Raw genomic sequence first — 15,640 nt, forward strand, 5'->3', positions numbered from 1 at the left:
GTCATCTGTCCTGAGGATGTACATAGGTTCTTTTTTGGATATTCTACACAGGTGGAATTATTCATGGTGTAACCTTTGTGTCTGCCTTCTCTCATTCAGTAGGATGTTTTTGAGATCCATCTTAGTCCATTCCTTTTTATAGATGAATAATAATATTTCATTCTATGTGTATACCACAGGTTTTTTTTATACAGTCATGGAGAGTTGGGTTGTTTCTGCCTTTTGCCTATTGGGAAGTAGTAGTACTATGAGCATGCATGTCCCTGTGATTTTTTGAGTTCCTGTTTTCAATTCTTTTGAGTATATACCTAGGAACTGAATTGCTGAGTCATATGGTAAGTTTGTTTAACATTTTAGGAACTATTGACAAAGCATTTAACATCTCTACCAGCAATGAATGAAGGTTCTGATTGCTCCAAATTCTTAACAATAATTGTTATTGTCCATGGTTGGTTTTTACTGACAGCCTACTGACAGGGTGGGCTTACATAGATCAGCAAGACTTTCCACTAAATACTCAAGCCTAGAAGATGATCATGAAATAGCAGTGTCTGAACACTGCAATGACACGTAAATGTCCTCTAAAAACTCACTAAACACTGATCACTAAGTAGAAGGCTTACAATTCATTACTGTATTATTTACATTCCTCCGTTTTGTGTTTCTCAACATTTTCTGCAATGAACATTTGAAAATATGCTTTGTAGGCATTTGCTCCCATTTAAGTCACACAAACCAAAGTCGGTATTTTTTTAATAGTTTTATTGGGGGCACGTACAACTCTTATCACAATCCATACATCCATCCATTGTGTCAAGCACATTTGTACATTTGTTGCCATTATCATTTTCAAAACATTTCTTTCTACATGTGCCCTTGGTATCAGCTCCTCATTTTTCCCCTCCCTCTCTGACCTTCCCTCTCTCATGAACCCTTGATAATTCATAAATTGTTTTTTTTTTTTTCATATCTTACACTAACCAATGTCTCCCTTCCCCCACTTTTCTGTTGTCCACCGTCAGGGACAGGTTATACGTAAATCATTGTGATCGGTTTCCTCTTTCTCCCCCCATGTTCCCCTTACCCTTCTGGTATTGCTACTCTCAATATTAGTCCTGAGGGGTTTATCTGTCCTGGATTCCCTGTGTATCCAGTCTTATCTGTACCCATGTACATCCTCTGGTCTAGCCAGATTCATAAGGTAGAACTGGGGTTATGATAGTGGGGGTGGAGGGCAGGGAAGCATTAAAGAACTAGAGCAGTGGTTCTCAACCTTCCTATTGCTACGACCCTTTAATACAGTTCCTCATGTTGTGGTGACCCCCAACCATTAAATTATTTTGTTGCTACTTCATAACTGTCATTTTGCTACTTTTATGAATAGTAATGTAAAATTCTGATATGCAGGATATATTTTCATTGTTACAAATTGAACATAATTAAAGCATAGTGATTAATCACAAAAACAATGTCATTATATATTGTGAAATATTTATTTGTAATTACAAATGAAATTTTGTCTTGAAGCATGGTATAGCATGGGTAATAGTCTTCATACCAGTACTCCTATGTGGGGGTATCTGCATGTGGGTGGACCCACCTGGAGACGGATAGAGGTGCGGTGTCTCTGTTCCTAAGACCATCAGAAATATGTGTTTTCCAATGGCCTTGTGCATCCCCTCTGAAAGGGTCATTCGAACCCAAAAGGGGTCTCGACTCACAGGTTGAGGCCCACTGAACTAGAAGAAAGTTGTATGTTTCATGAGTGCAACTGCAGCCGACTGGCTTGTCTCCTCCCTGTGACCCTTCTGTAAGGGATGTCCAATTGCCTATAAATCAGCTTTGGGTCTCCACTCCACACTGCCCCTCATTCACAATGATATGATTTTTTGTTCTTTGATGTCTGATGCCTCATCCCTTCAACACCTTGTGATCACACAGGCTGGTGTGCTTCTTCCATGTGGGCTTTGTTGCTTCTCAGCTAGATGGCCATTTGTTTACCTTCAAGCGTTTAAGACCCCAGACACTCTATCTTCTGATGGCCGGGCACCATCAGCTTTCACCACATTTGCTTATACACCCACTTTGTCCTCAGCAATTATGTTGGGAAGGTGAACAACAGGGAATGCTAGGTTAATAGAACAAAGTGTTCTTGCTTGAGGGAGTACTTGAGTAGAGAACCAATGTTCATCTGCTTCCTTAATAGTAAACCTGTAACTATATGTACATAGATCTATTTCCCCATCATCATATATAAATATATTTACATACATACATGCCTGTATTTAAACCTCTATAAATGCCCTTTGCCTCCTAGGTCTTTCCTCTATTTCCTTTTACTTTCCTCTTGTCCCACTGTCATGCTCAGCCTTCATTTGGGTTTCAGTAATTCATCTCCGTTACATTGCCCTTGATCAAGCCCTACCAGGCCTCTTATACCCTCCTCACTATCAATTTTGGATCACTTCTTGTTCTCTTGTCCCTGGGTTTGTTAACACCCACTTCCTTTCCCCCATGTCCCCCTATCGCATGTCCCCCCAAACCTTCAGTCCAGTTGTTTTCTAGATTGTTTATGCCACCTCTCTTATCTAGATAGACATGCAAAGACAATAATATGCACAGAAATAAGACAGATCAAAATAACAACAACAAACCCACGCCAAAAAAAGAAAGAAATGCCTATAAATAGTTCAATGTCTATTTGTTGACCTTTAGGAGTGTTTTCTGGTCAGTCTGATGGGGTACCATGCCCTGGCCCCAAAGGTATTCCCTGGGGACTTCCTTGCTCTGCTCCCTTTGCTCTTCTGTTACACGCCCTTAGTGTTTTGTCTCAGTGTGGTGGGGCTAGATCGGGCACAATTCCCAAACTATGTCTCCAGTGTTGTCCTTGGTAGTGCTATGGGTCAGTAAGGGATGTGGTATCTCCTGGTGGGAACAGCCCTATGGTCCTCTCTGTGCAATATCATCCCCAGGGCTTAGTGGGCCAGCATGTGGTCCACTCTCTCTCCCTCCCCCTTCCTTTGCTCCTGTGTGCTCTGATCAGATATGTCCATCTCCTTGAGCTGTAGCTTCAGTGCTCTCTGAAGTGAATTCTGCCGGGAGTAGGGACTATCCACATAGTTGGGATTGGAGCAGGCCCCTCAGACCTCTCTACTGGTTCCCTGCTTCATGCCGGTATGTTGCATTTATGTCTTGGAGCATCAGGTTGAAGTCTGGTCCCTCTTTTCCTGTGGACATATAAACAACACCCTTCCCTTGGGTGGGTTAGTGCCCTGTTCCCCCACTAACCATGTCTTTTTTTTTCCTCCTCTGTTTTAGTTGTCTACCCTGTATATCCCTGGATCTGGTCTGGCCCAACTCAGAGTTGATATTTTTCCACAATTATTTTAGTGAACATAAAGAAGACATTTTTATCATCATGTCTTTACCCTTTTACCCCAAAGAGAAGAAACTGGTTCCAGAGAGAGAAAATGACGGGCAAGGGCTACGAACTTCATGAAAGTAGACGCTGCAATTGTCTTGGTCACATTTGTTGCTTCGATGAAAGAGGAGCAAGACAAACACTCAGAATTCTACTTATGGTCTTTCCACTTATTTGCACCACATTGTCAAAGGCCAACTACCAAATCCATTCAACAATATATTAATGCATTGCATAAGTATTAACTCACTACCCACTACAACTAATCCTGGTAACCTCAGAAAGCTTAAGATGGGAGGGGCAGGGGGCAAAGAAGAAACAAGGAGCTGTGATAGAATTACTCGGAATGGTATCATAGTGGTTAGGCACTGGACTGCTGGTTGAAAGGTTTGCTGCTCTAACCCACCACCCCCTCCATGGAGAAAGATGTGGGTGGCAGTTTTACCTGCCTAAAGGTGACAGACATGGGAGCCCCATGAGGCAGTTCTACTGTCTTAAAAATGTTCTATGTCGGACCCAGCCCTGCCCTTCTGGGCACCCTCCCACCCAATCTTCCAGTCTAGAACTTCCCAGTGAACCCGTGTTTGTTCCCCTCGCCCTTAACATGGCCCTGTAAACAATAAAATCATTTTTTTTTAAAGAGCCTGAAATGACCCCATGAGCAACGGGTGTGGGGTTGTTGTTTGGGTTTCGGTTGCTTGGGATGGAGCTCTGTTAGATTAAGTGGTCAGGGAGGAAAGTTCCTATGAGAAAGTGGTTTGCCCTTTGTCTGAGCTGTGAGAGAGTGACCTATCAATGCAACCAAAGGCCATGGACACCTCATAAGAGATGAACTGTGCGGGATATATAATGTGTGTGTACAGATACACGTACACACGTACATATACACGCTCACGCACTGCTTTCCATCCCTCACCTTCTAAATCAGGACATCCGAGATGGCAGCATCCTGGAAAGAGCTCTCTAACCCTTATTGATTAGTAGGCCAGGAGAGGGTTTACCCATCTTAGTGATATGAGGACCAGGAAAGCGCCTTCTTCGGGCTCTTTATTAATAGCAAGAACTTAGGACTCTGGACTTCTGACTATTCCAAAAGTCGAAAGCGGTTCCCTAGTCTCCACTCTCCCCCATTTGTATTTTTCAGGCCATCCGCCCCAGAACCCTTGCTGTGGATTGGCTAAGAATAGACCTGACTCTCGCTCAGGATTCGTTACTGGCTGCCGTAAATCCCGCCCCCTCTCGCCCAGGACTCGCTATCCCTACACTTGTCCCGCCCTCTCCCCGAGGGGATTGGCTGCTTGGCCCTTCGCGCCGTTACCGCCCACAAGAGCGACTGCGGCGCCAGTGAGTGGGTGCCGGACCCGCAGCGATGGCAGTCTCTACGTTGGCGGCGCGAGCTCGGCTGAGCGTTTGGGGACTGAGGGCCATGCAAGCCCAAGGCTTCAGCTCGGACCAGGTACGCCGGCGGCGGCCCCAGCCGTGAGCGCGGCCCACGCTCCCTCTCGGCATCTTTACCTTTGCCCCGTCTCTCTCCACAGTCGGATCGCACCGACTCGGGCGCGGGCGCCGTCCGCGAAGCCGGCGGGGCCTTCGGAAGGAGAGAGGCGGCCGAAGAGGAGCGATTCATCCGGTGAGGTCTACGAGGCTCGGCGCCCTGCCCAAGAACCGCCCCGGGCCATCTGAAACCACCCACAGCCCCACCCCACCCTCCCCGATGCCCTGGCTCTGGGACGTCCTCATCCCCCAAGAGAATTCCAGGCCGCCCCACCCAATGCACGGATGTCCCGGCCGATGCCACCACCTATAGGGCGCCCCGGGACCTCCAAACGCATACCTACCTATTCCACTAGCGTGTCCCCAGAAAGGCCCACCACGGCTGAGCTCCCCCTTTGCCATCCCCAGCTGTGGCGTTCTCCCCTGATTGTGTGGAGGCCCCCCTCCCCGCCCCCATTCTTCCCCGCATCTAGGTCCCGACCTTCCCATTCTCGCCTGCCCTTTGAGCTCGACTTCCTTGTATCTGGCCCTCCTGACTCCCCTCCACGCCCTCTTTTCTCCCTCCAAGGCTTAGCTTTGCAAATCCTGGCAGGCTTCCCTACCTTTTACGATTAATCATTCCTTTCCAGACCCTACCAGGCCTTGCGCACCGTTGGACTCTACATCCTGGGGGGTTTTGAGGGGACTGTTGGACTCTATATTATATCGTAGGGAGTCTTGAGTGGATCTGCCAGGGCTGTAGATTCAGAGTAGGGAGTGGTTTGGGCCTATTCTTTACCCAGTCCCTAGGTGATCAGGTGACCATTAACTGAGGATTATTCAAGCTGGGGAGGAGCTAGGGACTACCTCTTTAACCCATCTGTGCATGTCTGCTCTCTTCTTGCTCAATCTCAAGACTTATCACACAGCCACCAGCAAGTTAGGATACCCTTGAGTCAAAAAAACAAAATGATAGCCTTGAGTCAGCTCCCTGTGACTTTATGTTGGTGACTATATGGCAAAAAAAAACCACAAAACCAAAAACCACTGGGGACCGATATAGAGTTTCAGAGGCTGTCAATCTATTTTTTCTTTTTTTGGCTGTCAATCTTTACGGGAGCTGGCAACCTCATCTTTCTCTCCAGGAGCATGGCTTTAACTGCTGACCTTGCAGTTAGCTGCCCAACCCACAGCACCACCTGGGCTTCTTCATGTGCAGCAGCACATGTGCTGTGTCATTTCCCTGATCTTCAGGACGTTTGAGCCCCAGTGGCTTCAACCAAAGCCACTGCTGTTGAGTTGGTTGGACACATAGTGACTCTACAGGGTTTCTGAAGCTGTAAATCCTCACAAAACATATAGCCTCATCTTTGTCTGAAGGAGCTGCCGGTAGGTTTGGACTGCTGACCTTGTGGTTAGCCATCCAACGCTTCATCCAACAGGGCCCACCAGATAACTGGGCCTCTCTCTTAATTTTACACACAGTGAAAACTAAGGCCTAAAAGTAACCAAAACAACATTCAGACCTAGATTGGACTGCTTAATACTGCCCACGCAAGACACTCCAGGCTTCTTTTTTTCCTGCTTTTTAGCCTTTATAAAGGGCCATGAAAGGAACCCTGGTGGTGTATTGGTACTGGGCTGCTAACCCTTGAAGTTAGCAGTTCAAAACCAGCACCTGTTCCAAGGGAGAAAGCAGAGGCTTTCTATTCCCATAAAGAGTTATAGTCTCGGAAAATCCACAGGGCAGGGTTGCCATGTCAAGATGGACTCAGAGGGAGGGAGTTTGGATTTGGGTTAAAGGGACATGTGTTTCTTGAGACAACGTGAATCCTGTATAAAATTGTAATCAAAAATAAATATTTGTCCTTTAACCACATAATTTTATCTGCCTGTTCTCCCACCCCCCACTAGCCTCTTCCTGGTTTGCTCCTTTTTTCCCCCAGAAAGGGACTCTAGCTCCCCAGTTGGTTTCTCTGAATGATATTGGACACTTAATGGTATATTTCTCTGGAATTTTCTAATCTAAAGAGGAATCTGTAACAAATAGCTTTCCAATGGTGAGCTTTCAGGTATTAGCAGGAAGAAAATGGCGTCATTGGGTTATTTCCTTTAGAGAGAGTATTCGTCCACTGATGGAACAGGGAAGCAGGAGTATAACCAACCACACTGCCAGGAAACTGGAACTCTGTTTTGCTGTTTGCCAAGGGTGTTTGGGGTTATGCGTAGACATGTCTTTGGGGCCAAGGACTGGGACTAAGCCCACAGGCACTGTGTTTTTTATAGCGCACAGACTAGAGAACAGCTGGCCGCCTTGAAGAAACACCACGAAGACGAGATCGTTTATTCTAAGAGGGAGATTGAGCGTCTCCAGAAAGAAATTGAACGGCACAAGAAGAAGATAAGCAAACTACAAAAACATGATGATTAAGTACACACCGTTTCCCACAATGGCTACATAATCTTTGTCCACTGATAAGTGGGCACAGTTCTGCTTTAATGAATGTTGCTCTGTGTGCTGCCAACATATAATAAATTGTCATCAGTGAACTGTGTTTGATTCCTTTTATGATCTGAAGGGTGGTAAGGGGACAGGCACTGATTAGCTGCCAAAATGAATGCTTAGGGTCCCTGCAACAGAGAGCTGACAGAGAATTAAGGCATTATTCAAACAAAAGATGGAGTGGGGAGGACACAGACTTGCCCCTGCCCAATCCATGTTCAGAGGGAATTTGAACGATAAACCCCAATTCCAGGCATAAGGATCAGACACAGCCGGGAGGATGCTTGCTTTAAAAGATGCAGTTTGAGGCACCATCTGTAGTAACACTTTGGAATTAAAATTTAGAAAACTCTTAGGACCTTAGGAATTACATGTGCTTGTTCTAAATTTGTATCTTGAAAGAACAACTAAAGGTAGAGATCATGGTTTGCGGCCCAATAAGTTGGAGTTGAGGCATACTCAAGTCTCCTGCCCCTTGGACTAGAGGGCTCAAGACCGTGTTCCACACCTTACTTTGGTGAGTAGTGACGGGTCTGGAAAGCTGATGAGCAGCCATGTAAGGTGCAGTCTTTTGCCTCTCCCCATTGGGAGCAGAGGAGAGTGAAGAACACCAAAGACCCATGGAAACATTTAGCCCGATGGACTTATGGACCCTGTACCCATCCACTTCCATGACCCAGCGAGTGAAAGAATGAGATGGAGCCAGGTTGCCAAGGGGTCACATTAAAAGGTTCTAGGTCGAGGGAGAGAAAATGTGGAACCATAAAAAAGATCAGGCTTAGTGGTTGGCTAGAGACTAGTGGAACTCTGAGACTACGGCCCTCAGTCACCCATCAGACTTGAAACTACTCCTTTGGCTCGACTTTCAACCAAATAATAAACAGGTGTATAATATCACCACACCTTAGAATAATCAACTTTGCTCAAGGACAAAGTTCTAGAGGGTCAGGCATGGAGGAATGGAAACAAAACCAGAAGTGGGAAACAATGATACTACATTTTGGGGATTGCGGTCAAGGACATAAACCCAACCTGTTTGGATTGTTAAATGGGAAATGGATTTTCTCAGAAAACTTTCACCCAATTCGCAAATTAAAAGAAAATTTTCTAACTCCACCCAAGTCTGTTAACAGGAAATCAAAATTAATTTTTAGGTATGTTTTGCTTTACCAGGGTGTGTGCTTTGGATTTAAATTCGATAAGGCCTGGTTAAAATATGCACACAATTTGAGATTACATTTGCTCTACTAACAAACCATTTTGATTGATCAGTGCAATAAATCATTTGCCCTAAAACTGTGATGAGCTGTTGTTAGGAGCCCACTTATCACTCAGAAAAAGATGAGGCTGTCTGCTCCCATAGAGACTGATAGCATCAGACTTTACGTGTAAAGTAGACTTAATGTGTAAAGTAGACTCTACACGGTAAGTCAAAATGAATTTGGGTTTGGTGAAGTGCCATGGAGTCAATTCCAACTCATAGTGACCCAGTATGACCCAAGTAGAACTGCCCCCATAAGGTTTTCCAGACTAATCTTTGTGAGAACAAATGCCAGGTTTTCTCCCTTGGAGCAGCTGAATAGGCTAGAGCTACCCATCTGTGATTTAGCAGCCTAACCTCACTGTCACGCTATCCAAGTACAACAACCTACAAGGGAGTTTCACCAAGTTCATGGAACAGCAGAATTAGAAGATGACGGAAGAAACACACCAGCCTATGTGATCACGAGGTGTCAAGGGGTCAGATATCAGGCATCAAAACCCAGAACAAAAAATCATTTCATTGTGAAGGAGGGGGAGTGTGGAGTGGAGACCCAAAGCCCTTCTGTATGCAATTGAACATCCCCTCACAGAAGGGTTGAGGGGAGACCAGGGTGCAGTATAGCACGGATGAAACATACAATTTTCCTCTAGTTCTTTAATGCTTATACACACACACACACACTATCATGACCCCAAGTCTACCTTACAAATCTGGCTAGACCAGAGGATGTACACGGGTACAGATAAGACCTGGAAACACAGGGAATCCAGGACAGATAAACCCCTCAGGACCAATATTGAGAGTAGCCATACCAGGAGGGTCAGGGGAAGGTGGGGGGAGATAGAGGGAACCGATTACAATGATCTACATATAATCCCCTCTCAGGGGGTTGAACAACAGAAAATTGGGTGAAGGGAGATATCAGTCAAAGACATAGAACAGTAATAATTTATAAATTATCAAGGGTTCATGAGGGAGGGAGGGGATACCAAGGAAATATCATGAGAACTGATACCAAGGGCTCAAGTAGAAAGAAAATGTACTGAAAATAATGATGGCAACAAATGTTCATGATACAATGAATGGATGGATGGATTGTGATAAGAGTTGTATGAGCCCCCAATAAAATGATTTCATAACAAAACAAAAAATGTCAGAATTTTCTTACAAACTTGAAGCCCTCTCCTATTTATTACAAAACCCTATATCACAAAGGTCTTTCTCAAACTCACTGTCATTTAGGCGATTCTGACTCACAGTGACCCTAAAGGCCAGACTAGGACATAAGACACCTCTTTGGGTCTGTGAGGCTGTAAATATTGTTGGAACTATGCAGTTTCATCTTTCTCTCATGGAGTGACTGGTGGCTTCAAACTGTTGACCTTGTGGTTAGCAGTCCAGCTCTTAGGCCACCAGGGCTCCTCAGAAAGGTCTTTGAGGCCTATTGAATGATAAAGCCCTGGAGAAAACATTGACTTGGCTTACACACTCTAGACACTAGATGGCAGTTTATAAAACGAGTTTTTCCTTCACGTAATTCTAGCCCTGAGAATAATTCTTATGCCATGGTCCTACTCCATACTCACCCTCATGAAGAGATTGTTGAAGATACGGGTACAATAGCCAAGGTTAGGGAAGAAACCAGATGGTGCCCAACTAACAGAAGAATAATGGCTGAGGTTTTAAAAGTTTGTCTTCCAACAAACATCTACTACGTAAGTCCACGTGGAAGAAACACCCCAGCCTGTGTGATCCAAGGACTGTAAATAATAAAATCCAAATCTGAAGAAGGGAACTGTATCAACTTAAATTTTGAGTGCCTGGTTTACAGAAGGCTGTGGACAATAGAGGAAGCTCAAATTTGTTTGCAGGGTCCCCACATGGATTAAGCCTCCAGTGAAAATTGTCCCTCTGACAATAGACCTGGTATGTGACTCACCTTGCTATCAGACAGAGCATTGTAAAGCTGATTAGGACAGATGTGATTAGGTTATAACGTAATGCTCATTTGATCTCCCCTTTGATCCATTTTAAAGTTGTTTCAGTTTTTAATATTTGCTGTTTTCTATCGCTGTTTTTCTGTTTTGTTTTGTCATTGAGGTTGGTTTTGTTTGTTTGCCTCCTGTTTGTGTTTTATAGATTTTCTGGGTATGAAATCCAGGATAGGTAAATCTTTAGAGACAATATTGAATTAATAGTTACCTAGGGACATGACAGGAGAGGGAGAGAGAATATGGGAAACTAACAACAGAGAGTACAAGAAAATATTCTGAAATTGATTGTGGTGATGATTGCATAATTCTTCTTAATATGGTTGCATGATTAAAGTGCATTATATGTCGCCAGGGGAATGATTGACCCATATTTATTTTTGTTTGGTTTGGTGGTGTTTTTTGTTGTTTTTTTTTTGTTATAATATGACTGCTAAAGTAACCAGAGCCATTCATAATTCATGGACAAGCAGATGGATTCTGGGTTCCCACTTGATTCTAGCCCCAATCCAAGAACAATTAGCTGTTACCCTGCTCAATCCTTGCCTTCATGAAGAAATCACTGAAGATAAGGGTGCTACAGCAAAGTGTGGTGAAGAAAGCAGATGGTGCCCAGCTATCAATGGAATAGTCTTTGGAATGAGGCAGCAACGAGGTCCACCTGGAAGATGACAACAACAAAATCCAAATATGATGATGGGAAAAGTATCAGAGCTTAAATTGTGAACACCCAATTTGTAGAAGACTCTGGAGAACAATGGGAGTCATCCAAAGTCTATCTGCAGAGTATCTAGTCAGATTAAGCCTCTGGCAGATCTCCTCTGGCCTCAGGTGAGGGACCGAAAAACTTTACTATCAGACAAAGCTCATTGTAAACTTGATTACGGTGCATCAAACAATGGTATAATAGGATACTTGATCAATTGACCTCCCTCCTGGCCCCACCTGAATTTATTCTAGGCTTAAAATTTTTTTGCTTGTTCTGTTAAGTTTCTCTTCTTGGCTTCGCACGAGAGAGAATTCATGCCAAAGCCTGGTTTGTGTGGGTTTTTATGAAGGACAGACAAAGTTTCAGGTTTTGCAGTCACGGAACCCAGGCAACCTCATGGGACTGCACACCCACGCGTGGGGGCCTGAGGCCAGAGAGAGAGACCACAGCCCGGCCAAGCGGAAAGCGGGGAAGCAGCCAGGGGAAACCGGGCAGTGATCTCCAGGTTCTGGTCTCTGTAGGGCCTTTGGCTGGGAGGCGTGTTCCACTGTCCTGGTTGACTGCACTGGCTGAATGAAGCCCATCTGGCTAGTTTGGGCCCCAGGTGTACCGCATCCCTGGCTCAGGGCTTGAATTTGGAGCACGCCCCTCCGACATCCCTGCTTTTGGTTCCACACCAGAAATTTCTTCTCTGGCTTTTTAAATATTGCCGGTGGTCTTTTCTTTCTTCCTCTTTAATTTTATCTTTATATTATTTTTTCTCTTCTTTCTGTTTCATTTTGGTCTGGGTTTTTGCATGTGTGTCTGTTAAGGTTTCCCAATTTATGAAGCACAGAGGAGGGAATGCATAGAGACAATAACTGATGCAATGGCTTATTGGGAGGTGGGAGGGAAAGGGAAATAGGGGAGCAAACAATGAATGTGGGACAGGGGAGGGAACACTAGAACTGATTGTAATGATGCACATACAACTCTATTTAAAAGTGAATGAAGCGTATGATATGTGAACTTTATATCAATAAAACTACTGAAAAAACAAAGTATGTGCTATGTGAATTACATGCCAATAAAGCTATTTTAAAAAGCAAAAACCAAGTGTTTCCATGATAAGAGAGCGTTTGGGATTACAGTGCTGCTGGTGGGAGGTTCACAGGCCCTGCTGAGGTGACAGGGCTGTCATCCAAGGGGCGGTCAGCAGAAGGACCACAAAGGGAAGTACAAAAAATAAAACTTTTTAAATAGCTAGACAAATTAAAGTTTAAAAATAAACTCAAGAATTAGTTGTAGATCTACATATAACCCCCTCCCAAGGGGACAGACAACAGAAAAGGGGTGGAGGGAGACATCAGTCAGTGTAAGGCATGAAAAAATAATTTCCAATCATCAATGGTTGCAAGGGGAGGGAAGGGCGGGAAGGGAGGGAGAAAAAAGAACTGATACCAAGGGCTCAAGTAGAAAGAAAATGTTTTGAAAATGATGAATGCAACATACGTACAAATGTGTTTGACGCAGTGGATGGATTGTGAAAAGATATGTATGAGCCCCCAATAAAATGAATAAAAAAAGAATTAGTTGGAACATATATTCCATTTTGCATTTTTGTAGCCCATTCCCTGTCCCCCAACAAAAGACATAACCCATTGCCACTAAGATTCTGACCAATGCTCTAAATGTCATGAAATGTAACAAATGTACATGTACATTGTACATGCAAAATGCGATGGAAATTATAAACGATTTATGTGTAATTATATATGTGTGAGTATATTCTCTTTTTTAAAATTAATCCTTAAGGTCTGTAGATGATAGTGCTTTTGTGACTTCTTATAAGCAACACCTACCTTATTAGGAGCAATGTTCCTGAATTTATTTCGCAGCAGAAATATAGTATCTACTTAGGCTATTATTTTAAATAAAAACAAGTTTAATAACTATTGACTAAAGCAAGCAAAATGCTAAACCTTTAACGAATTATAAACTTGAGTTCTTAAAAAAGGTTAAATGAATAATTTTAGGACCAGCCTAATTTAAGAATATCAGAACATTGTGAAGATGACAGCTCATGATCTTTTTGGCCATGACTTACCTGTAATTGCATTTTCTTTTTTAATCATTTTATTGGGGGCCCTGACAGCTCATAACAATCCATGTCAATTGCATCAAGCATATTTGTACATATGTTGCCATCATAATTTTCTAAACATTTTCTTTCTGTTTGAGCCCTTGGCATTAGCTCTTTTTTCCTTCCTTCTCCCACCCTCCCACCCTTGATAAATTACAAGTTATTATTATTTTCATATCTTACATTGACCGGCGTCGCCCTTCACTCAAGTTTCCGTTGTTCTTCCCCTTTGGCGGGGGTCGTTATACATTGGTCATTGCGATTGGTTCTGTGGTCGCATTTTCTATCAGGCTGCAATAGGGGCAAGATAAAGATACTGAAATAGCACAGTATATGTGAGGCTTTTTTGTGCCATATGACCATCAGGCGCATAGCCCAAGTAATAAGGTTCACCTACTACCAAGGAACACCCCAGGTGGTACTTAGAATCAGGCCAATTTTGAAAACACTGCAGCAGTGCTTCTCAGAGCGCCCCCCAGGCAGCAGCAGCGGCATCGCCTGGGGATTTGTTCCACTAGAAACACATGGGTTGCAGGGTTTGATTCCATTCCATGGCAGCCTGGTGTGTGCCCGAGTAGAACCGTACACCAGAGGGTACCAAGACTTTCTTCTAAGGCCCCTTGGGGGGGCTCAAAGGGCCAGTCTCTCCCTTTGTAGCCCAGCGCTCAGTCATTTGCACCACCCCGGGACCACGTTCTTGGGCATAGAGCACTTATAAAGGCAGGTTCTTGAGTAGAGTCAGAATAACTTTATGTGTGTTCAATATAGGTCTTCATGTGAATGCTATCTTAGGATTTTAAGATAAAAATACTTTAAGAACATGATGGTATACAAAACACATGTTAACATTTTAGAACGTAATATTCCACAGAAGGCACTTTGAGAAATGCTACAGAGGTTTATTGTCTTCCTTAAAAGCAACAGAAACCAGCAGTGGCTAGTTTCAGGGGGAAGAAAAAGAATAATTTACTGGAAAAATAGGTACTACTGTCTCACAGAAACTCAAGAAGACTTTGAACAAACATGATTCGGAAAGGCCCTATGCACTACAGCAGGAGATCTGTCCAAGCAGCTACATCCGAATCACCAGGGTGCCCAATTTATTTACTTAGATGTCTGTGGAATTTTACACATTCGCACAGCATTTACGGAGCATTTTATGATGATCTGTTCATATCCTTGCCTTATATTTCTAAGTTGATCATTAACTCTCCCAAGTTCACACTACCAGGTTTGTGTTGAGCATGGCCTTGACATCAGAGCCCTGCTCTCTACGTCTTGAGTGGCAGTCCCAGCATGGCCTAGTTAGCCTGTAGCTCTCTCCTCAATAGGGGACGGTCTTGGGGCATGCCTGGACATCTGAGGATGTGTGGTAAAGGCGAAGGCTCCTGGCAGTAAACCTAGAGTGCCAGTGGTTGGTTTGGGCATTCGCATTTCAACTTTGGCATAAATCCCCATCAGCATGTCGATGCATGCCAATGCGATGCAAATACAAGGGAACTCACATTCAGATTCCTACAACAGGAAATTTATAGCTATAATTCTCCACCCAAGCTGCACATTGAAATACCTGGAGAGCTTTAAAAAAAACAAGCCAATGCGCCAAGACCAATTAAATCCAAATCTCTAGGATTGCTCCCTGGACATGGTTAAACTGAAAAAGCTACTCAGATTTTTCCAAAATGTGCCTAGAGTTGAGAAATACTTGTATCAGGGAGCCTTCCAAGACTGCTTCATATGATTGGGCAGGTTGTTTCCTGCACAAGACAACTGGCTGAAGAAGTCATTGAGAACCGATTCCAGACCACACTTGGTTCACCAACCAGTGTGAGGTTTGAGGGGAACATCTGTTCTTAAAAAGAATCCTCTTTTGTCCGATTCCCACACACTGGGTAGTGATTCACTCCCCTATTTGTGGGTATATATTGCTGCATATTATGAGTATTCCATCATCAGCTTATTTAAACTGACATTTAAAATTATGCACACATTTAAAATTATATGTCACATCTAGTACATATTGAATACTTGGTGTAGACTGGGGATACAATGACAAAACAAGCAATACTCCGGTCTGTGTGGAACCCACAGCCACATGGGGAAGACCCTTGATTCAACAGGGTGTTAAATAATGATGGGAAGTGGAACAATGGGGGA

At 43.8% G+C, this 15,640-nt stretch overlaps 1 protein-coding gene across 1 annotated transcript; it reads left to right on the top strand.

Moving 5' to 3' along the window:
- Positions 1–4,716: 4,716 nt before the first annotated feature.
- ATP5IF1 (ATP synthase inhibitory factor subunit 1) lies at positions 4,717–7,444 on the top strand. The gene is made up of 3 exons (XM_075553095.1): positions 4,717–4,877; positions 4,960–5,051; positions 7,181–7,444. The coding sequence occupies exons 1-3, from the start codon at positions 4,791–4,793 to the stop codon at positions 7,323–7,325; spliced, it is 324 nt and encodes a 107-aa protein (XP_075409210.1). The 5' UTR covers positions 4,717–4,790; the 3' UTR covers positions 7,326–7,444.
- Positions 7,445–15,640: the final 8,196 nt, after the last annotated feature.

The sequence above is a fragment of the Tenrec ecaudatus genome, chromosome 1 (genome assembly GCF_050624435.1).
Source record: "Tenrec ecaudatus isolate mTenEca1 chromosome 1, mTenEca1.hap1, whole genome shotgun sequence".
Classification (NCBI taxonomy): domain Eukaryota; kingdom Metazoa; phylum Chordata; class Mammalia; order Afrosoricida; family Tenrecidae; genus Tenrec; species Tenrec ecaudatus.